General features: G+C 38.0%; 1 protein-coding gene across 9 annotated transcripts in view; it reads right to left on the bottom strand.

The window, feature by feature from the left end:
* Positions 1 to 27269, bottom strand: part of PCDH7 (protocadherin 7) — a 386108-nt gene that overhangs the window by 155018 nt on the left and 203821 nt on the right. For 2 of the 9 annotated variants that reach the window (XM_043544549.1, XM_043544547.1), the window contains one exon: positions 9722 to 9778. The exons of the other annotated variants lie outside the window; for them this stretch is intronic. In XM_043544549.1, coding sequence (XP_043400484.1) covers positions 9722 to 9778 — 57 coding nt within the window. The remainder of the gene's footprint in view (positions 1 to 9721; positions 9779 to 27269) is intronic. 9 annotated transcript variants of the gene reach the window in all.

Genomic DNA, 27269 nt, shown 5'->3' on the forward strand with positions numbered 1-27269 from the left:
AACCTCTCTCCAGAGAGAAACTTGTTTTATTTTTAATCTAAACTAATCCAGTGTTGCATTTAAACCGAACTGTTTGGTAACTCCAGTTAAAGTAGCAAACTGTTGAATACGGACCCTTTACAGGGGCAACAGACCTAATATCTGAACTGGCCAGGACAGCGCTGGGCATGCAGAACACATGTTTTGGGAAAATTCAGGACTAGGAGCATGTCAGGGTCACCCTGTGAGCAGTCACCAAGGCTGGTGGAAGCCATATGGTGACTGGAGTGACTGACCAGTTGCTGAGGTCAGCGTTGCTGAGCCAGGGCTGTAGCCAGAGCACAGACACAATCTAGGTGAGCAGCCCTGGTTGGGAGCTACCACAGCAAAGCACTATAAGACGCTCAGGGTTGCCGGGCTGGTGGTGTCAACACCTCACTGGTATGGATTGCACTCCAGAATGAGACATCCAGATCCGTATCCTAGTCTGGCTCAATGTGGGATGTTGACTCTGTATGTCAGAGCATGCAACATTTTAGTTGGGTTCTCAGTAACTGATAGCTTTGTGAATAACAATATGACATCAGAAGTCAAGGTGAAGAGAAAGACATTAGATGCCAATTTCTATGATCTCCCTCTCAGTCTCATGTGTTCCCATAATATCAGCAACCACTTTTATAAAGATATTTCTGTCACCTGTTCTCTCACAGCCTGGGTTTCCTCCTTTTTAGTTAGGCTTTTCTGTGTTTCTGTCTGACTGCAGCAAGAATGATGACAGCACCTTGTTAGATAATCTTCTGGTCTGAGTGTGAGACTGAAAACCCAGGATGAAGTCCAAGAATTGTTTACATTTTCCCCAACATCTCATAGCTATTAAACTGCAATTATTTAATAATTCCAAATTATCTTAAATAAAAAGAAGTGTGTTCAAAAGAGAAATGAGATAGTCAGTAAAATGAATGTAAATCACAAAACTTTAGGCACAGTCTAAAGCTCGCACACATCTCAGCACACAGATTTGAAGTTCTCTACTGCTCCTGATAAAGTTTATATAGAAATAATAAATCATAAAGTGTTCAGTTCAACCAAGATTGTTCCACCCCCTCAGCTAACCTGTCTGGTCTTGCTCTACCTCCAGATAATGTGTCTGAGTTCCCTTATCTAGCAACCAGCCTGCAGCATAGAGACTGGCTCTGCTTTTAGGTGACTCATAGGCCAAGTTGCTTAAGTATTGAGGGGGAGATTTAGCATTCTTCCCACATTGCTCTAGGTGCCATAAGCGCTATTTCACCTTCTTGAAGCTGGCATCCTTAGCCATCAGTTTAATGACTTTACTATCAAGCTTTTAAGTTAGTCTGTTGTTCCCAGGGAGCAGTTTAGTACACATGGTGTTAAAGGGGTCCTTGTCCAGGCACGTTCCCAGTTCGTAGTTGTTTATTCCATTCCCCAGCTGTTTCACAGACAGCGTATACCGAATTTGGAAATATCACAGACATACAAAATGGCTTGCCATAGAAACACAACCCATCACATATACACAATTCTCTATGGGTTTACTTTGTTAAGCAAGTCAGCATGATGAAATGGTATTCCCAAATCAACACCAACTTCTCCCTCTCAGGCTTGCATGTGTAGCTGACTCCGTATTCTTAATGAAAGTATTTTTATGACATACAGTTTGACATCATCAAATCACATGTGTAGCTTTGTTAGAATTAAAGCTTCAAGAGTAACCAGAAAAATGACCTATTCCCTGATCTGATCCTTGAGCACATCACATTTACACTTTCATAACTGCCCCATAACATCAGTCACGTTAAAGGGTACAATGAAAATTGAACCCTCTCTGAGTGTAAGCAAACCACCGCTGTTCAATTTTAAGCAGCATGGGGAGGAATCTCTCACAGCTAAAGGAAATATTTATTACTGTAATAAGTTCTGTTCTTGAGAAGTAGTGTCTGATAGCAAGAAAAAGGAAGCACACTCATAACTCATTAATACTTTCTAACCTGTCTTTTTCTCTATCAATGGCATTTCTATTTCAACATCCAATTCCAATAGAAAGAAAACAAGATTCTAAAGCATCCAAGACAGTGTTAATGGTTCATATAGCACCCAAAGTACATATCCAGTACATAAAAAAGGCATGATCCCTTCCCTGAAGAGTTTACTATCTAAATTTGAACATAATACAATGAATGACAGCAAACAGTACATAGGGTTAAAGGCGGTGGAGGAGGGTTACAAAAAATATTTATAAGATTGCTTAGCATGCTATGTATGTTCCATCATCATCCCTTTCATATATACAATTAAAATTTTAAAGTACTGGTTGTTATTGAGGAGTTATTTAGTTTCATGTTAGCAGGAGAATCTAGGTGGCTTCCTTAATAACTCAAGAAATCTATAGTCACTTCTCAATTATCTAATCTAATCCAAATAGAATTATGAAAACACTGCTGCTAATTCTGATGTACTTAAGACATCATGCCAGATGCAGACACACAATGCAATATACAATTCAAATTTGTGAAATTTTCTCCTAATAAGATATATAAGGAAAACTAATTTCTCCTCTCTAATCCACACTTCTTATCTATAATCTGCAATGTGGGTCTCTATCACAAATATTGCACTTATTCATTGCACAGAATTGTATTGAGTCAATGGGAGTTCCATGCAGTAAACAAGTACAAAATACTACAAAAACCTACTCTGTGAATAGGATATCAAGAGTGTAGACCAAAGGGGAGAATTCTTGCCTGTGGTTTTGATCATTCCTTATCGAAGCCAATGGGAGTTTTGCTATTGACATCAATAGGAGCAGTATCAGACTCTGTAGTTGAAATTATATAGACAAATTATTTCAAAAGGAATTATAAAATGGCAACAATGTTTGTCTCTAGGGTTTTGTGCACTGTGTTAGTTCTTCAGGAGAGTCTTTTCCCAATAACAGTCAGTACTATCACAATTGTACTTGGAATTGCAATTTAAATTAGATGCTTTAAAATGCATCAATATCATTAATTTCTTACCTTACTATATTAGTTCTTCAAAAGAATCAATTCTCTCTAACAACGAGAAAACAAAGTCACTGCCTACATCTAGCTTTAATTAGTATTATCTGCATTAATTGTCACAGTTGATAAATAAGCAGCAAAATATTTATAATGATATTGTATTTTAAGATGTAATAACCATTTTAAGCTTCTATTTATATCACCTTAAACTCTGAGTCAAAGCAGGATTTTTTTTACAGAAATGAGCGAGTATTATTGTTTGAAAATCTATACTGTGCATAGTAATATCATACAAGTTTGTTTATGGACCAAATCCTTATTCTGTTTGGAGTTTATCCATAAAATGGCAAAAAAACCAATATGTTCTTTAATACAGAGTCAATTCTATTGGAATAGTAGAAGCTAAGCTTCGGTCATAAACTATTGCACCTTGTGGTTCCCTTCTAGGAGCCAGAATTGTTCATGTGTGCCTATTGTATAGTGGATCATACAAGGCATAACTGCAGCTTGCCCAATGAGGTAAGGTGTGCTGTGTGCTGATGTTGCCACATCATTTTCTGTGATAACAGCAGTTAGAAATGTAATAATGAAGGAACAATTCACTAAGGTATCAGGGGGGTAGCCGTGTTAGTCTGTATCAACAAAAACGACAATTTTATTTTATCTGGCAATAATCTCTAAAGCATTCCCATAAAATATTACAGAGAAGAAAAAATAAATCAAACACTTTAAAAATGAAGCTGATTATAATTGTATAAATGTGCATAAATCAGATAAATACTATGCCAGTATTTATGTCAGTGTATTTAGGGATCACAAATATGATTACTTTGGGCCTCTCCCAGCAATTAATAGCCCATATAGTTATGTCCACGAGTATACAATAATTGAACTGTTTTCCCAGCTCTGGTTAAGTCATTTTCATTGTAAAAATATAGGCAATCATGTAAACAATACGATATAGAACAAGTTCCATGTATAAACATAGTGTTTAAATATCTTCATCTTATTGACAAGTAATTTATATTTTTAAAACATCTTTCAATATTAAGATTATTCTACATCTAAATATACAGTTATAAAAAGTGAAAGCAAGTGAATTGCATTATTCAGCAGAGAGTTATATTTACAGACACAGTTTTCCAACTTTCTGGAAATAACCCATCTTAGTTGACAAAAAGTATCACGCTAAAGGTTGAAGAGAGTCAAAGAACCACTATCTCCAGCAAAAGCGTGTGCATACTTTCCCTGTTGACTGCCTACTTTCATGTGCAAAAACACACCTGGTAAGTACCAGAACAGGTGAAGAGATGCCACTGTAATAACCCCTGCAATCTGCCCATACAAAGAAGACGGTACAGTTCACATAAGAAATTAAACTTTCTTATTTCATTAAACACTGCCGCACTTGGACAGCATCTGTGTTTTGTCACAGCTTATTTTATTATATGCAGGGCTGGCTCTAGGTTTTTTGCCGCCCCAAGCAAAAAATTTGCCGCTCCAAGCTCAGGTGGGGTTGGGGCTCGCAGGCGGCGCTGGAAGTGGAGGGAGTGATGTCACCTTCTCCCGGCACCTGCAGGGGCTTTACCCCCTCCCAAGCCCCCGGCCACGCAGAGAAGCCCCTATATAAGGGGTGGCACAAGGCAGCGCAGCAGCCAGTGCACAGATGAGGTGGCGCAGCCCCGGAAGGACTAGCCCTCTCCTCCCCAGGTAGCGGCTGGGCCCTGGCAGCTCAGCATCCCGGGGCTGGGGCTTCCCCTTCCTGCTGCGGCAGGGGGCACGGCATCCTCACCCCATCTAAGTGGTGCAGCTCTGAGAACGCAACTGCCCCCCCCCCCCCCCAAAGGCTGGCCGGAATGCAGCCCCTGGAAATATGCCACCCCAAGCACGTGCTTGCTTTGCCGATGCCTAGAGCTGGTCCTGATGTGCACCCTATCTCTTCTTTCAGACGTACACTCTTGTCTTATGCAGTGATAGGAGAAACTGAAGTGTTTAAGGAGGTCTACTTTTTTTCCCTACTACTACAAAAAAGACCTTAATTTTTTATAATAGAAAGTGAAGATTACAAGAGGCTTCAGATCCATACACTACTGCTGAAAGGGCAGTTCTGAGCAATTCAGGGGACAGTTTAAAACTGCTTCTTTTTTCCCCTCATGGCCCTTTCACCAGATTTAGCCATACTCCTCCTTCAGCTGAGATTTTCTGTTGCTTTAATATATTTTAAAACTCAGCTCTACTCTGAAAAGCAATTAAATTAAAATGATGCCATTTTATTCAACAGATCTGCTACGTCTGTGTATCCAGGATCTGAGGGTATGTCTACACTGCGCTTAAAAAACATTGGCTGGCCCATGCCAGCTGACTAAGGCTCATGGAGCTTGGGCTAAGGGGCTGTTTAACTGTGGTGTAAACATTTGGGTTGGGGCTGTGGTCCAGGCTCTGGGACCCTGCCAGGTAGGAGTGTCCAGAGCTCAAGCTGCAGCCTGAGCCCAAAATGTCTACATGGGAATTAAACAGCCCCTTAGCCTGAATCAGCTGGCACAAGCCAGCCACAGGTTTTAAATACAGTGTACACATACCCATAGTGTCTAATTCACTTTAGGTATGTCTTCCTGCAGAGTTAACCTGGGTACTTGCCCAGGTTTTAGCTCTATTCCCACCCACCCCTCCAAAGAAAAACCCCTTGCCCAGGTTTGAAGATGCTTTAAATCCAGGCTGGTTTATTCATCTAGAGTTTGGGTGCTGCCCTCACTTGGGCTGGAACGTACCCACTTTGCAGACAGAATTCAAGGAAATACTGCTGGCAGTCCTCTAATGACCTTTTCACAATTCTCCCTGGAGGACAGACAACTTCCCATGCAATTGACAATTCACTGGGAAAGAATCCTCAGGTGTGTCAGCTCAAAGAACCATGGGATGTTCCCCGCCCCGCCCACACAGGCAAATGCAAAAAGAGTAAGGACGGGGTAACATGACTATGACTTTCCTGTGGAAATGCTCATACCTGGGCTAGGCTAACCCAGGTGCCAATCATCCAAGTTTAACTTTGCAATGAAGACATAACTTATTTTTGTCAGGTAGGGTTTCATTACTATTTACTCCTATTAGCCCTACAGGGCAAGCACAGGTAAGAGAATTAGCTGAATTATGTGCTTTATTTAAGCATTATCAACAGAACTATGTATTGCAATCAGTTACACCTGGGTAACCCCACTCACTGATGTTGAACATGTGTTAGCAAGGACATAGTTTCAAACCATTGGATGCATATAATTCATCCTGTAGAACCTTTATTACTGGTGATAATGCACAGGAACAAAAGAGTCCAGACTAAGTTTTTAGGGCAGGCCATTATTATAATAATAATAATAATAAAAAAAAAATCTAAGTATAAACTGAGGCTATTCAATATGGGAATCATTGACAGTAAATTTTCAAGCTCACAATGGAATTTTTTACTGTCATTTTCAGGGAACAGCTGTACATTCAATGTCAATGTAATTGTTTAGGCAAAAATAAAACTTAAAAGTAACCCAGGCACCTGTATATCTTGGTTGCCAGCCTGGCAGAGGATGATATAGGGTTATCATATTTGATTTTGGTTTCTAAAACTCTTCTAGTGATGAAATACCTAATAGAAGCTGTCTTACTCCTTCAGATCAGCCCTGGCACTCAACTGCTCTCCAGAAAAAGTTTGGGTAGCTTTGACATTTTATTTTATTTCAAAAGCTGAATTGGGAGACAGTTACCAATTCCTTTTCTTAAGCAACAAAGCTTTAATTCAGCCTTTTGTCTGCAAAGAATACAAGCACAGCAGATTGCTCTGAAGCTATGATGCTGAATGTTTAAAGTTTTTAGTTCCAAGCTGTTTTTAAATCACTTTAATTTCTTTTCCTTTCTTAATGCCAGCTGCAGATAGTGATGGCACTCATCTTTTTTGTGCCTTCTGGAGGGCCCCAAAAATGTACAAAAAAAGGGGCTGGCATGTACACTGGAAAGTTCATTTCTATCTAGGAAGGTTGTTACCCAGGGGAGGAGAGACGCTGAAAAAGAAGACTCAGCATCTTTCTCTTTCCTTTCATGCTTGGTTACTAGAGCTCGGGAAACAGTCTGCAGCAATGGATACTGGGGCCCTAGAGGAGAATTCCTTGGCTAGTACAGCTGTCTATCATATTTAAGAAGCTTCTGCTATAGATATATACTATCCATTCCCCCTCTCTGAACAGATATTTCCTTTTTTTTTTTTCCTGTTTTAACTGAAGACTTTATAGGAAAACAGATTTTTCCCATCACTGTTTTCTTTACTCTTTATTTGAATTACAGAACATCTGATATAATGATCAGAAACTTATTAATATAAGAGTCTGACCTGTTAACTCACATCCAAAGCCAAATTATAATTATTCTTTACTTACAGCACATCAGCTAATTTGGTACTCACAGTGCAGAATTCTTAAACAGCCAACTTCTTTCTAATTTCTAGGTTGTTTCCGTGCAGGTCTGGCTGAAATGTTACTAAAGTCTAGATAAATTAAAATCACTACATTGATTTTGTCCGCCAACCAGTCACTGGCGAAGAATGCACTTATACTTTTATGGCATAATACGTTTATGAAGCTGTGCTAACTATCACTGATCATGCTCCTTTTGGCTAAGGGTATGAGCCACAAAGAAAAACTCCAGACCCAGGTGCCTATGTCCCCATGCATAACATACTGTGATTCACGAAATTCCTGCCTGGCTACCACCAAATCCTGTAGGTGCCTAAACTCATTCAGTGGCTAACTTTCTACTGTAATAGTTCCGACATGCTTAATTTAAATCCCTGGGGCTTGCATACTGCTGCTTTTCTCTAGGTATTTGGATATATCCTGCTTAAGCCCCAGAGCAATTCATGAACTAGGGGAACTTAGGCATTTGGCCACCCACCTTGTGTACAGACCCTGACCCAGTAGGTGTGCTCAGAGGCCACTACCTGGATTGGGTCTCATTCAAAATTCAGATGGAGGAGGAGGAGATGGTGGTGCCCACCTTGTCACTTTTTTCTTGGGGGTTAGAGAGCATTCTCCTCAGATATAGGAGACCCAGGTTCAACTCCCTCCCTGTCCTCCAAAGGGGGAGAATGGAGACCCCTTACCCCCCTGCCCCCCATGGGTGCCCTAACCACTGGACTACAGAATCAGCCCAGCCCAGCCCAATGACAATCTACAGTGGCACCATCACTGGGTGTGAGAGAGAACTCATGACTCTGTATCCCAGTGGTTCGGGCACCCAACTGGCAGGTGGGAATCCAGGATGTGGTTCCCCCCTTGCTCCTATCTCACTTGCATTATTAATCCATAGTGAAACAGCTTCAATAGAAGATTGAGGGAGCCTCTCATCAGAATATCTCAGAGATTAACGCATGCTCTCCTGAGAGTTAGGATATGAACAGGGGAACTTCCTTCTCTCTCTCTAGTAGAGAGGGGGGAGTTGAACCTGGGTCTCCAACATCCCAGGTGAGTGCTATGACCGCTGGGCTAAACGTTATAAAATGGGCAACACCACCACCTCCTCCCCACTGTGGCCCTTTTGTGGAGAGCAAGGTAGGCACCTAACTCCAAGTAGTGGGTTTCCATTAATTGATCACACCACTCCACAGCCTGAGATAGGTTTGGGGCTTAGCACACACCCCTCTGGCTGGTGTCTCCCATTGGCTAGCATAGGCAGCTCCCCTGGCTTTTGTGGATCCCATTCTCAGGCAATATCTCCCCCCATTAATTGTATAAGGAGTTTAGGACCTTAATTCAGGCTTTGTGCATCATAGTGTTGTTCCTGTGATTTTCTAGACACTTAAAAGTTAGGTTTTGAGATCCGGGAGGGTTTAGCCCTTAGAGTGAAATGCCTGCCTCTACCTGTGTAAGGACACTTCAAATTTCAACCTTAAGTATGCATGTGAAGAATTTTGCCATACTATGCCAGGGGCCGAATAAGGCTTCCTTCATTGCTCCTACATTCCCTTGCGGGGGGGGAGGCGGGAGAGGATATTCCGCTGTGGGTCACTGTTGCCTCTTTACAGGCCTTATATGATGTAGAAGCAATGTCAGGGGGCCACAGAGGGCAGAATCTGGCCCCTCGTGTCTCTCTCTATACCCAATACAGTCTCCTGTCCCCAGCTCAACCCTTATGTTCACCTGATCCCACATTTTTCCAGCATTTCTCTCATAGTGTCCTCTATGCTATTGTCTTCTCCCACTCCCATCTCAGTCTTTTTTGGACCCCTTCAGTCTCTCTTGCATCCCACTTTTCCCAGAGCCTTCAATTTCTTCTGTATTCCACATTCTCTTCTCATCATCCATTCTTTCTCTGAACTCACCTTAGTTTAAATTCCACTTTCCCTAACCCTCTCAGGCTCCTCTCCCCATATACCCCTGTGTCCTCAGAGTTTCTTGTCCCACACTCTTATTTTACAGTAGAGCCATTTTCCTGAAGGCATCCTAGCTTCAGTCTCATTGGAAACAATGGGACATGGTGGGCATGATGACTCAGGGCAGCCTCACTTCCACATGTAAAGACTGTAGTGAAATGGACGCCACCTTGACAAAGGCAGCATGGCTTCTGCCCCTTTTAAAGTAACAGGAGATGGATTCCTTAGGAAAAATGTGCAGATTTAATGCCAACAATCTTGACAATGAACTGAAAAGCCAACTAAAAAGAAAAAAAAACACAAAAGGTGCACACACCAAATACTGTGAGACTCGTGATAAAATCAGGAGAGTTGGCAAGTCTGGTAGCAGCACCTGTAAAATTTAGTTAGCATTCACATTTACAGGCATATTACAAACATATAATATTTCTGTATAATTCAGACCAAGGACATGCACTGCTGAAGGTATACTATACTATAAGTCAGCGGTTCTCAACCAGGGGTACGGATACTCCTGGGGTTACACAGAGGTCATCCAGGGGGTACATCAACTCACCTAGATATTTGCCATGTTTTACAACAGGCTACATAAAAAGCACTAGCAAAGTCAGTAAAAACTAAAATTTCAGACAATGACTTGTTTATACTGCTTTATATTCTATAAACTGAAATATAAGTACTGTACAATATTTGTATTCCAATTGATTTGTTTTATAATTATATGGGAAAATGAGAAAGTAAGTAAATTTTCAGTAATAGTGTGCTGACACTTTATTTTTATATCTGATTTTGTAAGCAAGTAGTTTTTAAGGGAGGTGAAACTTGGGGTACATAAGACAAATCAGACTCCTGAAAGGGGTACAGTAGTCTGGAAAGGTTGAGAGCCACTGCTATAAGTGATAGATATTCCTTAGTCATAGCTGCAGTAATAATAAATTGACCTCTTCTGGACTACATGTTAATAAAGTGAAAATTCAACCATGATAAGAAAAAGTCTACAGGGATGAAGAAAAGGGAGTAAATATTTCATTAGTGACTATCAAACACTCAATTCGCTGGCAAATACTAGTATAACATTCTGATTTAGTGAGATGTCAAAAGTTTGTGATTCAGTACTTCAAACAAATTTACTGAAACAGCACCCATGTTCAAGTTTGTAATAGATGCATGCTTGATTTCCATAGGAGTCATTATGTCTCTAAGCATTTAATAAAAGGACTTCATAAAACAATATATATTGTTATTTGCAATAATCTTGTCTCCTATCTACTAGAAAATATATTTGCTAGTCATACAGTATGTTAGCAAATCTGAAGTATGAGAGGTTAAGTTTAAAAAAATAGGAAAAAATCTAAAACTGTCCAGTAAAATCATCATTAAAAAAACAAAAACACAAAAACACAACAACAGCAATTGTTTTTTCAAGAAAAGTATCAGTGTAACTTCCTGAAAAAAGTTTTCCCGTGAAAGGCTGTGAATTGACTGAATTAGTTCATGGGTATCACAGATATGCATGCATTAACACTACCTCTGCAGTAGATAGCCTTTGGATAAACTGAGTTCTTCCATTCCCAGTCTCATCTGTTATCTTAAACTCCTGGCAACAAGGGTAGGATTTCCCAACACTAAATTCTAGTAGTGTAATCATCAAAGCTGCACTAGTTGTTAGTGTTGCAAATTCCCAACTCCCCATGTCAGCAAGTAAGTAACCCTTCATGACAATTCTATATCAAATATTAAAACAAATCGTCAAGATTTTTGGTTTATTATCTGCCTCTTTGAATTTGCTTTTTTTTAAAAAAAAAAAACAAGATGGCCTAGCTCATAAAATATTAAATAGATAGCAAATATTGAAACAAATTAGAAATATTTTATTTTTGTTAATTTTTTTAAACTCAGGCCTAGGTTCATCCAATACTGAATGTTAATGAAACATGAATATTAGAAAAGGGATGGAATATGACAGTGCATATGGAAAATGTTAGGTTTCCCTTTCACTGGGAACACAGTTTCAATCTAGTTCAGACTTGAGTGTTGAATATTACCTGAAGCTGAAACATTATAGAAAGTAAATATATACTTTTATTATCTATGGTGTCATTGTAAGTGGTCTGAATGCTGTATGGTTCTGAACAATACACAGTGGTTGATATAATCTCACCTTTTTATATCCATATTTTGTTCACAAGTCTTATTACATGCTTCTATCTGACTTCCCATTTTCATCCACCAGAAAGGATTACTTTAAATGTTCTTTTCCCACATGGTATGGATTTAAAGTAAATTGGCAATGATTAAGAGTTTTAGAATGGTACCATCATAGCCCTACCCATTTAGAAATCAACATTTTGAGCCCTTTGATTTTTAGGGCCTAAATTTTTGGCCAGCTTGAGACAGCTTGGCCTGATTTTTTTTTTTAAATAAAAAAATAAAAAAATCTCTCAGTCACCATTGACTTCAGCTGGAAGTGGGAGTGTTTAGCACTTCTGAAAGTCACATCCAGGGAGCCTTAAACTGGCCAAAATTTGAGGCCTCCACTAATGGAGAACATCAAAATTAGAGGCTGCTTTGAAAATGTTGGGACATTTTGTATTGCATATGTCCCGAGAGGCAAATGATAAAACTGGATTCCCCCTTTACAATGCATAGTAATAGAGGGACAGATCCTAAAACCTTTTCTCATTTGAACAATATCTTGCAATACAAATAATTCCCCTGAAATCACTGAGTCTATTTGTGTAGTAAGGACCTATGCAGTGTAAGGGAGGCACAATCAGGCCTTAAGTGACTAAAAAGGGTCTATGATTTCAGGATGCAGCAATTAAAATATTGCAGCAAACATATAACTATGTGAAATTCTAAAATGTACTAGAGGTTCTTGGCCAAAGCATTCAGATCAGTGGAATTATCCCAGATTTAGGACCCGCCTAAAGAAGTCAATGGTAGCCTTTCCACTGACTTTGATGAGTGTTTAACTGGGCCCTTAAACTGCTATAAATGAGAGCAGAATTTGGCCCACTGTCTTTTTGTGCTTTCTAGTAACAAAAATAAAACACTACGAAAAGTCTACATCTTATATATTTTAGAACTTTAGCATCAATGCCTGACTTTACCCTCCATTTCAATGTTATGAAAGGTCAGTTTCAAGAAGAAAAAAAGATACACTAGGAATATCAGCTTTTAAGAGTACGTTTATTTTCTTTGGTAGACTATGTAAAGATAAGTATTTTGGGGGCTTTTGCAGCTTCCTGGCAGCTTCCAGAGCGTGGAAAATGGCTACATTTTTGTTGAATCAAGCCTAAAGAAGCATTTTTTGTACTTCAGGGCTATAATGTAACACTGCAGCATTTTGTATCTACAGACAAATGGAAATATATTGTTATGATGTTATTAGTAGTATTTATAACAGCTCTACCATGTTTGATAAATGAAACCACATTAATTGGTTTCAGGATTTTATTCAAGCTATGGCATATCCACTAGCACTTTTGAATACACAATTAAATATTTCAAAATGTCAGTTTTGTTATAGTTCCACATGGAATGCATACTGATTACAACTACTTGATTTTATTAGATCATTTATATTTATAAACAGAATCATCTACAGTTACTGGAGGTTATGAGCTGTCAAATATAACGTTCAACAAAATAATAAATAAAAGAGTGTAAGCATATAGTATACAAACTATTGACCTACTAATTGTGTATATAGACTGCAAAAATCCTCTCTAAATGTGTAAGTCTTCCATGCATTGTAGCATTAAGATATTTTAATCTTTTGTTCTTAAGAACTGGGAATAAAGCTAGAAATATTAGTAGCAATTAAATAAATGCAGCTTATGTCAAAATATAGGCATCTGAGGGTTCAGTCATGTCTTTCACTATATGCACTGCTACATATCTGGGGAGGGAGGAAGAACAACTACTGTATATTAACTGGTAATAGTATGACTTGGAAGTGGTTAGAAAATAAGTATTTCTATGAAAAGAAAGTTAAAAAGAAATGAAAAAGATAAAAACAAATCCAAAATTCTTTTAATAAAAACTGAAAAACAAAACAAACAAAAAAAGAATTTTCAAGAACCACCACCTTATTTATTTATTTTCAAAATCTGGAAATTTTCTAAAGAAATTAAAAATATTGTTTAAAGAATAGACTATTTTAAAATAAAAAAAGCATTTCAACCATCTCTAGTTTGAACACAATTTAGGCTGCATTAACTTTTGAACTAAAATTCACTGGTAATTTGCTCTAGAGGTAATATGAAGGGTTACTAGGAGTGTTTTCCAAAATATATTTTAGGCACTTCTTTTTACATATTTAGAGCTAATTTGGGGATTTTAAATATTCATGAAAATGAGACAACACTGGCTACATCAAGGGAAAGTACACTGTAAAATCCAATAGAATTCTGTTAATATTACTCTGTCCTGATCTACACAAAAGTCATGGTCTATACTGGTACCTCTCCTGAGCAAAGACTGCAAAATTATGTCAAACTGCATGGTTGTTAGCAGGAGTTGGTGTCAAATTGCATGGTGGGTAGAAGAGGGGATGTGTCCACCGAGAAATATTTATACCCAAACTCACTTCACGTGGGAAAACACGAACATTTATATAGCATTTTGAAAATGCAAATGCTGATATAAATGCTATATATTCAATTGTTTATCAACGTTAATCAGACATGTTTGAACTTCAGTCTTCAGAAACAAAAAGGCTACACCTGTTCTAGCTCTGAGTGTGTATATATACACACACACGTTAAATGTAACATTGACTCTTTTTCAGAAATTAAGTTCTTAAGAATATTAAATTAAATACTAGACATGGCCAAATCCAATTTGCATGATATAAGAAGATGTTATGGCAATACAGGTTCAGAACATTCAGAATGTTAAACAATTAAATATCATTGGCTGATCAAAGAAAATGAATATTTTCAGATGTGTTTCAATATTACCTTGCCATAACTCTCTTTCATATCAGTATTAAAAAAAATACACACACACACATTATTGTCTAGTGAAAACCAAACTTTTAACACGTAACATCATTAATCTTGCTCAGGGTTACCTGAATTCCTTACATGTGATGTTACTCCTAAATAGAAGAGACTTTTCTATTGGAATCCCTGCATCTGGGCACTTGCAGAAAGTGCGAACACACACATACACAAAGCTATTGGTATTCCACTGTAAAACTAAGAATCAAATACTAGTCTCTAGGGTGCATGAAACAGGTCTATTAATGACATAGTGTGGATTCAAGAAGGGTAGTTGCCTAACACAGCAACAGAGCACACTTTTATAGATACAATTGATTTCATTTCCCTAGAACATCACAAGCTGATATCAGTGTTGCATAGCCTCACCTGCACAACTAATTAGGAAATATGTGCGTGAGAGGGGGCGTTATTTATGACAAAATGGGTAGTTGGAAATGTGACTTATAAGGAGTCTGGGAAAGTTCTCCCTCTTGATGGGTTTAGGTCCAGATTTTTAAGGGTTTTTAGGCTCTTAAAGATAGAGATTGGCACCTAGGGGAATTTTCAAAACTTCCAAGGCATGCAGTAAGCTATGTGCTTAGGGCACTTTTCAAAAGCAGTTAGTAACCTATCCATATCTATAGGCATCTAAATACCTTTATAAATCTAGTCTTTAATATACATATGCAACAGACATTACATCCATGTGAATATGGAATCCTTTTCCTGGTTTCATTAGGACTGAGAAATATTGTGTGTGTTTAAGTATGAATAATAATTTTAAAAATACTGTAATAAATAATTTGAGGGAACTTTAGATCAAAACTTTATTCAGTCCCTATAAACTCTCACCTGCTATTTCCACATTGTTCTAAGTGCCACATATGCTTACTTGGCCCTAGTCATGTAAATCAATAATAGTCAAACACTGGCTAGTAACCCCCTAACCCACAGTCTACTACGCCACAGAAATGACTCTGGTAAGTGTCTCACTAATGCTTGTTCTGAATTACCCATGTCTTAAGACTCTTGACGGAGCCCTTAACAGCAGGAGACCAGAATGTGTTCCAGTCACTTTGCAGAATCCTGCTTCTTCCCTGCAGGAATGAAGCATTTTCAGTGGCTGGCAAAATACCAATCAGCTGTGTAGGCTTTGGGGAAAGGGAAATAATGTGGTGTTGCCAGTGCTGATTGTTATGCAATGTCCTTTACAGATCTGATAATGAAGGTAACATTGGTATTTTTCAAAGACTTACCTACATGAGCCAATTACCCTAAAAAAACCCTCCTCATGGACAAATCTCATGTTCTCTTTCCTATACAGGATCTTCAGTGTTATTTAAAAAAAAAAAGAGTGCTTGTGGCACCTTAGAGACTAACCAATTTATTTGAGCATGAGCTTTCGTGAGCTACAGCTCACTTCATCGGATGCATACTGTGGAAACTGCAGAAGTAAAACTGCTTTGATATTTACCTTTTGGAAAAGTTTGATGTCATTGTTATATGCTGATCCCTGTATTATATCAGGTAAAACCTTTAACATTCCATTCCATAGAAAATCTGCTTTTTAGAAATTGGAGTGTCAATTCTTTTGACTTTATCCTACTTCTGAAAGTAGGATTAACTGTTTTCTGCCAGTGCTATGTTTTGCAAACATAGCAAGTTTAATGTATACTCTGGAACGAAGTACTTCAGTAGAAAATGGATTATAATCTAAGGAATCCCACTTTTGTGGAATGATGTAGAGGAAACTCCTTTGCATAATTTTCAATAGATTAATGAAACTATATTCTTTGTTCTATGTTAGCTGTTTAACCTGCTATACTTATTGGGCTGGCATCACTTCCTCTAAGATGCTAATGTTACCCCATCTCTGAGCAAAAATGCACTGCTATAGGTTTGGTTGGCTAATGCTGAAGATGAAAACGAATCATTGTGATATAAAAGAGTTGTGCATTCCTATGTGATAGAAATAGCATACCCTAGCTTGCTACCATGTATTTTGTATAAAAAAGACTTTGTTGCAAAGATGTGTGGTGTGACCTCATCGATCAGCTGCTGAAATGCTATATCACATCTTTATTTATTGCCATTCATATGTAAATTGTATAAGGTTTCAAAGTCTGACAGAAGAATCATGGCATGATTTATGAATGTTTGGGTCTGCCACTATCAGATCTTCAGCTTGAATTCAGATCAACAAAACCCTGTGGTATGCAACCTCATTGCTACATTTTCCAGTATTGAAACTTGTAATACTGACGGACTTGATATAATCATTCTTGTATTTTCTTATTTGACAAAAGATTTAAAAATGGCCATTCAGCTACTTGGATTCCACATCTGGCCTTACTAGAATATTCATAGAATGATAATGTCCACAGCCTTCTGCTTAACAATGACTCACTATACTGTCTGCCATCCAGTTTTTACCTTCTTACTGAATTTTAGCAGATCACTATATATGGGGTCAGGAAGGAATTTCCCCCCAGGTAGGCTTGGCAGTGACCTTGTGGGATGATCACCTTCCTCTAGAGCATGTGAGTGCAGCTCACTTGCCATGATTATCTGGGTCTCTTTCACATTATAATTTCCCTTCCATTGTAGGGGCCTTGGGCATTTGGTGCACCTTGGTCCCTTCTAGTCTCTGCCTGTGGCACATAATAGCCTAATCTCCTGTGGGTTGTAACACTTGGGTCTCATTTCAGTTGTTGGGTTAGTATGTAAATTAGGAATAAGAGAAATAGAGTACCTGGCACAATGGTGTCCTGGCACAGGACCTGTTTGAATGAGTAAGAGTTTATAGGATTTGGCCATAATCCTGTACAAAGTGTTTACATGAATTATTCTATTTAATCAAGAGTCAGTTTAAGGCTAGATGGGATAATGAGATCATCTAGTCTGACCTCCATTATAGCACAGGCCACCAACACCACTCAGCATTAACCTAACAACTGACCATCACTAACCCAACAATTGAAAGAAGGCGTCATCTCAACATTCTCTGATTAATGTGGCTGTTTGAATTTGAACTGTACCCATGGTCACGTGTTAGACAGTGTTCAAAAAGAATAGAGTGAAATAGATTGGACAGTACTGCTCTTCACCACAAGTAATCAGTTACTGAGCGGTAGATGGTATGATGAGGTTAATTTGCTGATTTCTAAATATCTGGCATTGGCACAGTTGTATGGAATTATCCACTGACTTCCAGAAAAAGTACATAGAAAACTTATTTATAAACAAGGATTTTTAGCATGTATTATAACAAATCTCTGCTTGGATTTAGAATATTCTTCATCCCTGATTTAAAACAACTACAAGGTACAGTCTGGAATTTACGAAAAAATTATCAGCACAAATGACCTTTAATGATGTTTCCTGAGCTGACATTTGATCTAGGTTTAGTAGTTCCAATAATGAGTCTTTCTTTAATAAACCAGTAAGCGACCTTTTTTGAAAATTTCCAAAATGACAGGAACATGATACAGGCACCTCTCTATATCTCCTCCTTATCCAAATGTGGAGCCATTGTACAAAGAGGATATTGTTACCTGTCCAGTTTTGAGTTAAAGTGAAGTGTCTAGTGGAGTGCTGCAAGAACTAGTGTTAGGTCAGTTCTTAATATCTTTGTATAAGATCTGAACAAAGCAGAAGACTGCATATTAATAGCAATCACAAATTATATTAAATTGAGAGGTGCTGAGAGGGCCAATGAGGACAGGAGGGACTTAGGGCCTTAGAAAGATTAGACATATGGGCAGGAAATAGCAAAATAAGATTCAGCTTGAAAAAATGCACACTAATACATCCGAGGGGAAAAAAATCAAAGAAAGATATTCAATAGAAAGAAAATATCTGGAAAGAAATAATGCCATAAAACACCTGGGGTAACAATGGGGAGCAAATTAGGTATGAATTTGCAATGGTCAGTGTGATGTGGGGGTGGATACACAAAGGTAACATGTCACAGAGCAAGGTGAGACTAGTCCTTCTTTATCTGACTGATGAATTTGCAATCAGGAACAGTGCATTCACTTATGACTCTCACTAGCACAAAGACATAGACAAATGTCTGTAGAGGGAGTGCAGGCAAGAGCACCAAAAATTATTTCAGAAGGAATGATTTATAGCAAGGGTTGAAAAGAACTAAACATATATAACTAGGCTAGATGATGGCTAAAGGGACACAGTATAACCGTATACCAATATTTAAAGGATGTGAATACCAAGGAAGGACAAGAATTATTTAGCATGGAACAATGAAAATAAAAACACTGGGGTCAAAACTAAGACAATAAAATGGAGACTATAATATTTCCCAGCAAGGAGATGGACTAGATGACTTTAAAAGCTCCTTTCCTATCAATAAGAGCCTGATCCAAAGCCCACTGAAGATGTTGGGTGTCTTTCCATTGACTTCAGTAGGCTTTGGAAGAGGTCAAAGTTTCCGAGTTTCTATTCTGTCACTCTTGTTCGTGTTGAGTAACATACAACTAGTTCCACTGCTTTCAGTACTACAGAGTAAATAATTGCCAGGGCATGCAGAGCTCAACCAATCTATTGCTTACCCCCAAATAAATATGTACTCATGGATTAAAGATACTAATCACCATGAGCATGTGAAAAAAAATAATATGTATTCAATTTGGTCAGTCACATAATCATTCTCTGCCTCAGTTTGATCATACTGTGAAAGGGGAAAATGATACCTACCTCATACAGTGATGATGTGGGGCTCAACTCATTAAAATTTATAAAGTGCTATGTGATCTCCAAATAGAAGGAAAGGAATTACTTAAGTGCAAATTGTTTATAATTGTTACTGCTTGGGCTTTATAATAAGTTTAGTGGGAGGAGACCAGACAAATACAGTGAGCTGGATTCTCATCTCAGTTATGGACATTACTCCAAGTCATAACTGAAATCAGTCAAGTTACCTCAAGTGTTGTAACTAAAATCAGATGTAATGTGCCTCTCTGTATTTATATTAGTAATAAAATTAGAAGTCAGTTATGACGCACTAAAACAAAAAAAAACAAGCATTTCTCCACCTGAGTTTCCCATATTCAGTGTTGTTGCAAAGATACTATGAGATACTGAAGAATCCTGGCTAACACATCCACTGTTAAGAATGTACATTTTAAAAATAATTACTGTATAAAACATTCCTGATTTGTTTCTCAATCTCAGAGTTCAAAAGATGAGAGTGAACAGTTGTATTATAAAAAAAGGACTAGCATATTACTGGATTCTCTCAATCTGTGCAACCATTGTGGGTGGTCTGCCCCAAAGTCTATCTGCTGACTGTCCAGCTGGCAAATACAGACTAGTGTGTGTAAGAGAACTACAGTACAGCTGTATGCGTGCCACTGATGATTCATTTTTCAGCACATACCAAATCCCGGTTGCTTAATTTAGGGTGGGCTGGGAGTGAAAATCCATTAGACAGACAAAACACGTAGCACAATTAGATAACTTTTTTCTTCCCCTAATGTTTTGAATCTGATTACCCTGTAAGGTATTTACCATCCTGATTTTACAGAGGTGATTCTTTTACTTTTTCTTTAATTAAAATTCTTCTTTTAAGACCCTCATTGCTTTTTTCATTGTTCTTAAGATCAAAGGGTTTGGGTCTGTGTTCACCTATGCAAATTGGTGAGGATTTTTATCAATCCTTCCCCAAGAAAGGGGGTGTAGGGCTTGGGGGGAAGACATCTCCAAATGGGCTCTTTCCCTGTTCTTTGTTTAACACGCTTGGTGGTGGCAGGGTAGGGTTCAAGGACAAGGCAAAGTTTGTACCTTGAGGAAGTTTTTAACCTAAGCTGGTAAGACTAAGCTAAGGGGGTCTTACATGCAGGTCCCCACATCTGTACCCTAGAGTTCAGAGTGGGGAAGGAACCTTGACAGCAAGTTACCTCTAACCTCCACTTTCTTTGAGTTTGCAAACATCCAGGCAGACACAAAATAATTGATCCTTCCCAAGCACAATGGGGTACTGTCAAGTCACGTGGAGGGATATATTGACTGAACACTTTGTCGGGAAGTTGAACCAGCAGAAATATAGCCTATATGCACAGTTTTCACCCTTCTCTCCCAGTGGGCATGAATCAACCCCATTCTCTTTACTAAGTTTGGAAACACTAGTCAAAATTGAAGAAAAAATTAGGGTTCTCCCCCATGTCGCAAACACCCACCTGGCATGTTCTAGTCAAGCAAACCAGTAATCTCAGAATAACTGTTGGGTTATTAGGACTTATTTTCTTGCTTTTTTTGAGGATAAGGGGTGTGTGGAACATTTCAGCAAGTAAAATATAAAGTGCAAAATCTGTTAATAATGGCCACCAAAGGGACTGCTGCTTTTCTAGCAGTTATAACAGATGGCCAGATAATGCAGTGTGATTAATGGAAGGAATTCTCCCAGGGACTGAGCTTTTACTGGGTGTTAGAACAGGTGGCTGTGATTAGCAGATGAATGCTAGCTCAGGTTTTTTGACTTTGGCCTTTCCTTATTATCAGAATTGGTTTTTCAGGGCCAACATTTTAGAGGTTGTTTTTCTAAAGTTAAACATCTAAATCCATACTCAGTCACCTGGGAAAGCAGTCTGATCTTCAGAGGAACTGAACACCCATTTGAAGTCAATGAACAATATTAGAGGGAATCTGTATTAACATTTTTGAGCTTTTTTGCATATTACAGTAAATTTAAGATTAAGTTATACAGATATTTGAAACTAGTTGTATATTATGCTGATCACTTTTAGCTCTGTTTGTATTCCAGCTAAAGGTTAATGGGAAGGTCAGCTCAAATTCCATACTTGATTGTTTTTTTATATAGCAGAATATAGACATTTAATTTTCATATATGGCTTCTTTTCTTTAATGCAGAACTGTGTATATTAAGAATAAACCCATAAGAGTCTATGACTTATATTAGAAGTAATCAAATTACCAAAAATACAGCTAGTCAGCTGGCAGATCCATTAGCAACAAGGAGTTCTGTGATCAAGATTTAATGTCCCAAAAGTTCATGTAACTGAGGGAAGGATTGGTGCTCAGATTAAAGGAAAACTGAACATCTGCCATTTCCATAAAACAAGAAATCCAATGCTTAACTTGAAAATTATGCTTAATATGGTAATAATTAGAGTAAGAAGAAATTCTGATGTAATAAATACTTAAATAATCAGTGGAGCAGTGGGGAGGGGACCCTGGGTTTTCTGCCTCCCAGATGAGTGCCATGACACCATCCTATAGAATCATTCATTCTTTCTCTCTCTGGCTCAATAATTGTTTAAGTGGTTAGGATTTGAATATGCATGTCCCACCTCTCAGAAGATCCTTTCTCCCTATTAGACATATCAGGGGACTGAATCTGGATCTCACACATCTCATGTGAGTGCTTTGACCATAGGCTAAAAGTTATAAGGGAGTCACCACCACTATCTCCTCCTTTGGCCCGATTTCATATGGGCCCTTATCCAGCAGCCAAATCAGACCCCACATGTCAGATAGGCAAGAAAATACATATTTCTACCTGGTTTGAGGATCCTGCTGAGGCTTAGGTGTCTGGACACCTAGAGTGAGGCATAGTGTACATGCCCAGCAGGAGAAACCTAGGTGTCTAGGTGACAAACCTGCAGCTTTTACTTGTGTGTTCAGCACAAATATGATTTATTTTTTAAAGCTAGACCTTCAGATATGGGGGAAAAAACCCAAGATTCTTCCCTCAGATGTAGTGTTCTAGCAACATAAGCAACTGTAGCTAGAAACTTAAAAGTTGGCTTGCTTTGTAGGTTTTAAATATTCATATGAAGAATATTATCCTATAGTATTCAAAATATCATAACATAGCTGTGGTAAGGACCTATTACTAAAGTATAATAATCCATCTCCCTATCAGTAGAAAATTTGTGCCTTACTGTATACACACTCACTAGTGTTTTGTCAAGTCTAGACTGAAATATGACAAACTATGAAGCTTCCACCTCTTCTGTCAGAAAACTATTTCATGTATTTTCACTAATAAGAAAAATGTCCTGGTAGCAATAGGCCTTGCATAAAAGAAAACAGAAGTAGGGAAAAAGAGGTTAATAATGGACAACGCCTAAACTCACAAGTAAACTTGAAAATAACATAGTTAATAGATAAAGAAATAGAAGAGTAATGTATGATAAGCTTGCTTACTAGCATACTTTTGCAGTTTGTGGACATTTCATAATCTGAACTGGGATGGGTTACAGAAAATAGACCAACCATGATATATTAACCAATAATATTAAGTGTAAATGTGTATATAAGCTGATTCATGATTATGTACATTGGATGTCTGGTATACCCTGTATGCACACCCTACGCCTAAGTCTGATCAACTCAAGTATAGTTTAACATGGTTCAAAAAAGAACTAGATAAGATAATGGAGGAATGGTCCATCAGTGCCTATTAGCCAGTATGGGCAGGGATGGTGTCCCTAGCATCTGTTTGCCAGAAGCTGGGAATGAGCAACAGGGGATGGATCACTTGACAATTACCTCTTCTGTTCATTCCCTCTTGGGCACCTGGCATTGGCCACTGCCTGAAGACAGGATATTGGGCTAGATGGACCTTTGGTCTGACCCACTATGGCTGTTCTTATGTTCTAAAGAAACCTCAGTAATGAGTCCAGAGTTGAACTGGTTTCTTGGATTCCAGAGAACTGGATGAAGTGCTCTTCCAGAACTGGACGAGGTGCTCTGGATAGGTTGAGTGGCGAAGAAATCTCATCAGTAGTTATCCCAGGGCCAGCCTTATGGACAATGGCACCCTGGGCAACTTCCTTTAAGCCCTTTAAGTACTGCAGGTATCATGCTGCCGGGACTGCAGAGAGGGGATGTGTGTGAGCACCTGGTTCTCATCCTGCAGTTCCCTTTATCTCCACCTTATGGGTGGGCATGGCTCTTCTGCAGCATCTTGAGCATGGTGCCCCCTGCAACCACAGCACCGTAGGCTGTTGCCCACATCACCCACTCATAAGGCTGGCCCTGAGTTACCCTGAACTATCCTTTTCTAAATTTCCTCCCATTATTCCTGATTATTATCAGAATTCCTCAGATTTCCCAGTCATGTTTTCAGTCATCAAGACTGATAACTGGGTGAAGAGGTATTTTCAGAAACACTCATTCTTGGCTTAACACTTCTCCCCAGTGAAATTAATGGTAAGAACTCACACTGCCCTCAACAGGAGCAGACTAAGGTCCATGTTGAGTTCTCTTGAAAACATACCATACTATCCTACCAAAACTGTCAAGTGAGGCTCAAAATATGTTTGAAGAGACCATCATCTATTGAAAGGAAAGACTTCCTGATTCTGTTTGGATATCAGCCTAAGAACATATGGAATATGATGTTACAGGACTCTGTAGCCAAAACTTGTTTTTGAGAGACAAAAACAAAGCCAAGAATAGAAACTTGATCAAAGGATGTGTAGCAAGACTGGGCAGTAGGGAAAGCTGTTGGTCATGAGAAAGATCATGAAATGTTGAGTTTTCTACAGTAATTCAAAATGTACTACTTATGTGAAAATACAGTAAGAAAGTTAGAATGGCATGTTAAAAAATTGGAGGAAACTTTAATTTGGCTAAATCATTAATTACTCTACACAAAGTATGTGAACCTGCTTATGACAGTTCTCCACTCATGCCGATGTATCTTCTTCAAATGTGAAACCGGAGAGGCTGCCAGTAATCTGTTTTTCCTATTTTTAACCAATGGATGCTGAGATAATAAAGATAATTCAAATTAGGGCTATCAAGTGATTAAAAAAAAATAATCACGATTAATTGCATAGTTAAACAATAATGGAATACCACTTATTTAAATATTTTTGATGTTTTCTACATTTTCAAATATATTGATTTAAATTACAACACAGAATACAATGTGTATAGTGCTGACATTATATTTATTTTTATTACAAATATTTGCACTGTAAAAACCAAAAGAAATAGTATTTTTCAATTAACCTATACAAGCACTGTAGTGCAATCTCTTTATCATGAAAGTTGAACTTACAAATATAGAATTAGGTACAAAAAATAACTGAATTGAAAAATAAAACTATGTAAAACTTTAGAGCCTACAAGTCCACTCAGTCCTACTTCAGCCAATCGCGCAGACAAACAAACTTGACAAACAGACAAACAAACAAATGTGCAGGAGATAATGCTGCCTGTTTCTTATTTATTTATTCCTAAAAGTGAGAACAGGCATTTGTATGGCACTTTTGTAGCTGGCATTACAAGGTATTTATGTGCCAGATCTGCTACACATTCGTATGCCCCTTCATGCTTCGGCCACCATTCCAGAGGCCATGTTTCCATGCTGATGATGCTTGTTAAAAAATAATGTATTAATTAAATTTGTGACTGAAGTCCTTGGGGGGAGAACTGTATGTCTTCGGCTCTGTTTTACCCGCATTCTGCCATTTATTTCATGTTATAGCAGTCTTGGATGATGACTCAGCACATGTTTGTTTTAAGAACACTTTCATAGCAGATTTGACAAAACGCAAAGAAGATACCGATGTGAGATTTCTGAAACTAGCTACAGCACTCAACCCAAGGTTTAAGAAGCAGAAGTGCCTTTCAAAATCTGAGAGGGACAAGGTGCAGAGCATGCTTTCAGAAGTGCTAAAAGAGCAACATGCAGATATGGAAACTACAGAACCTGAACCACCAAAAAAGAAAATCAACCATCTGCTTGTGGCATCTGACTCAGATGATGAAAAGGAACATGCATCGGTCCACTCTGCTTTGGATCATTATTGAGCAGAACCCATCATCAGCACGGATGTATGTGGTTGAATGGAATCGGCATGGAATGGTGGTTGAAGATGAAGGAACATATGAATCTTTAGTGCATCTGGCACATAAATATCTTGCAACGCTGGCTACAACAGTGCTATGAAAATGCATGTTCTCACTTTCAGGTGGATGTATGTGGATGTATGTGGTTTCAGGTGGATGTATGTGGTTGAATGGAATCGGCATGGAATGGTGGTTGAAGATGAAGGAACATATGAATCTTTAGTGCATCTGGCACATAAATATCTTGCAACGCTGGCTACAACAGTGCTATGAAAATGCATGTTCTCACTTTCAGGTGACATTGTAAATAAGAAACAGGCAGCATTATCTCCTGCACATTGTAATCAAGTTTGTTTGTCTGCGCGATTGGCTGAAGTAGGACTGAGTGGACTTGTAGGCTCTAAAGTTTTACATAGTTTTATTTTTCAGTTCAGTTATTTTTTGTACCTAATTCTATATTTGTAAGTTCAACTTTCATGATAAAGAGATTGCACTACCGTGCTTGTATAGGTTAATTGAAAAATACTATTGTCATTTTTACAGTTCAAATATTTGTAATAAAAAAATACAAAGTGAGCACTGTACATTTTATTCTGTGTTGTAATAGAAATCAATATATTTGAAAATGTAGAAAAAACATCTGAAAATATTTAATAAATTTCATTTAGTATTCTATTGTTTAACAGTGCAATTAATCACAATTTTGTGTTTTAATTGCATGAGTTAACTGCAATTAATTGACAGCCCTACTTAAAATATTTCTTTCTCAAAGTCTGTTGACCTTACTGGTAGTCAATATGGACACTGTTAATAGAACAATTCTTCTGGTAAAACATAACCTGATTGATGCTGGACAGCATCAATGGACAGAAGCAAATTGCAATGTAGTAGAGGCCCTGACAATTGAAACGTGATTCATTAACTATGTGTGGGTTTTCAGTAAGCAATGCTGACATCTGTGAAAATTCCTTCTGATGATGAAGAATCTGCATTGCAGCAAACAGATGATTTTCTTCAGTGCAAAGCTGATGCACCACCTGCTGCTTAATATGCTGCAGCTGATGATGCTTTAACAGTTTGTGAGGAGCTAGGAGTAGACAGTGAAGAAGAGCCTCTCATCTGAGCTTCAATCCACATTACTGAAAAATCAGCAGGTGATGTGACTGAAGAAGATAAGGATGATAGAGTTACTAATGAAAGTCCTTCTTTTTCCTCTCCTGACTTTCACATTACAAACTAAACACGTAAACAGCAATCAGTGTGCCAGATGAGTAAAAGGGTTTCTGTACAGAACACAACTTGGGTCTGCTGGAAACAATAAACAATGGAATGGCAGTCACATCACTAACAAAGTGGAGATTATTGACTTTTTTTTTTTGTTAAAATGTCATTTGTGGATGTAATTTGACTTGTTTTTTAAAATGGAAATACCTGAGTGCACAATTTTGGTTGTTCAAAATTGTAGACATTATTGAAGCCTCTAGAATTTTGCAGAGGATTTAAAGTTTAAACTTAAGATTTTTAAGTGTCATGTTAAAGAAGAATTAAACAATGCTCCTGTTTCTTGCTTTATCTCTTTCTGACATTACAAAAATTGCTCCTGAGCTCGATGAGTAAGAGTAGGCATTGTAAAGGACAAGTGAACAGTTCTTGACATTGTTTAAACAGCTAATGAGGACACTTTACAATAAAAAGAAACAGGCTGGTGAGCTCTTATCATATGTTAAATATAGAGACAAAATTTCAAAGCACATTTATTTTTGTGGGGATTCAAAGAGTAGGGGGTCAGGGAACTTCCACAAAGTCTTATATGGTTAGGAATATACCAAAACACCATTTTGTAGTTTCCTGAATTTGATGGCCTTTCAGCCACTGCTGAAAGTATTTTAGGTGGATTATTTAATTGTTCTAAATATTTTTCAATTATTTTAAATTTCTGGTGGAAAGATATTAAATACATATTGTGGAATATTAATGAAACATTACTGTATTTAAGAAGAACCCTGTCAAATAAAAAATAATAATTTT

The sequence above is a fragment of the Chelonia mydas genome, chromosome 4 (genome assembly GCF_015237465.2).
Source record: "Chelonia mydas isolate rCheMyd1 chromosome 4, rCheMyd1.pri.v2, whole genome shotgun sequence".
NCBI lineage: Eukaryota > Metazoa > Chordata > Testudines > Cheloniidae > Chelonia > Chelonia mydas.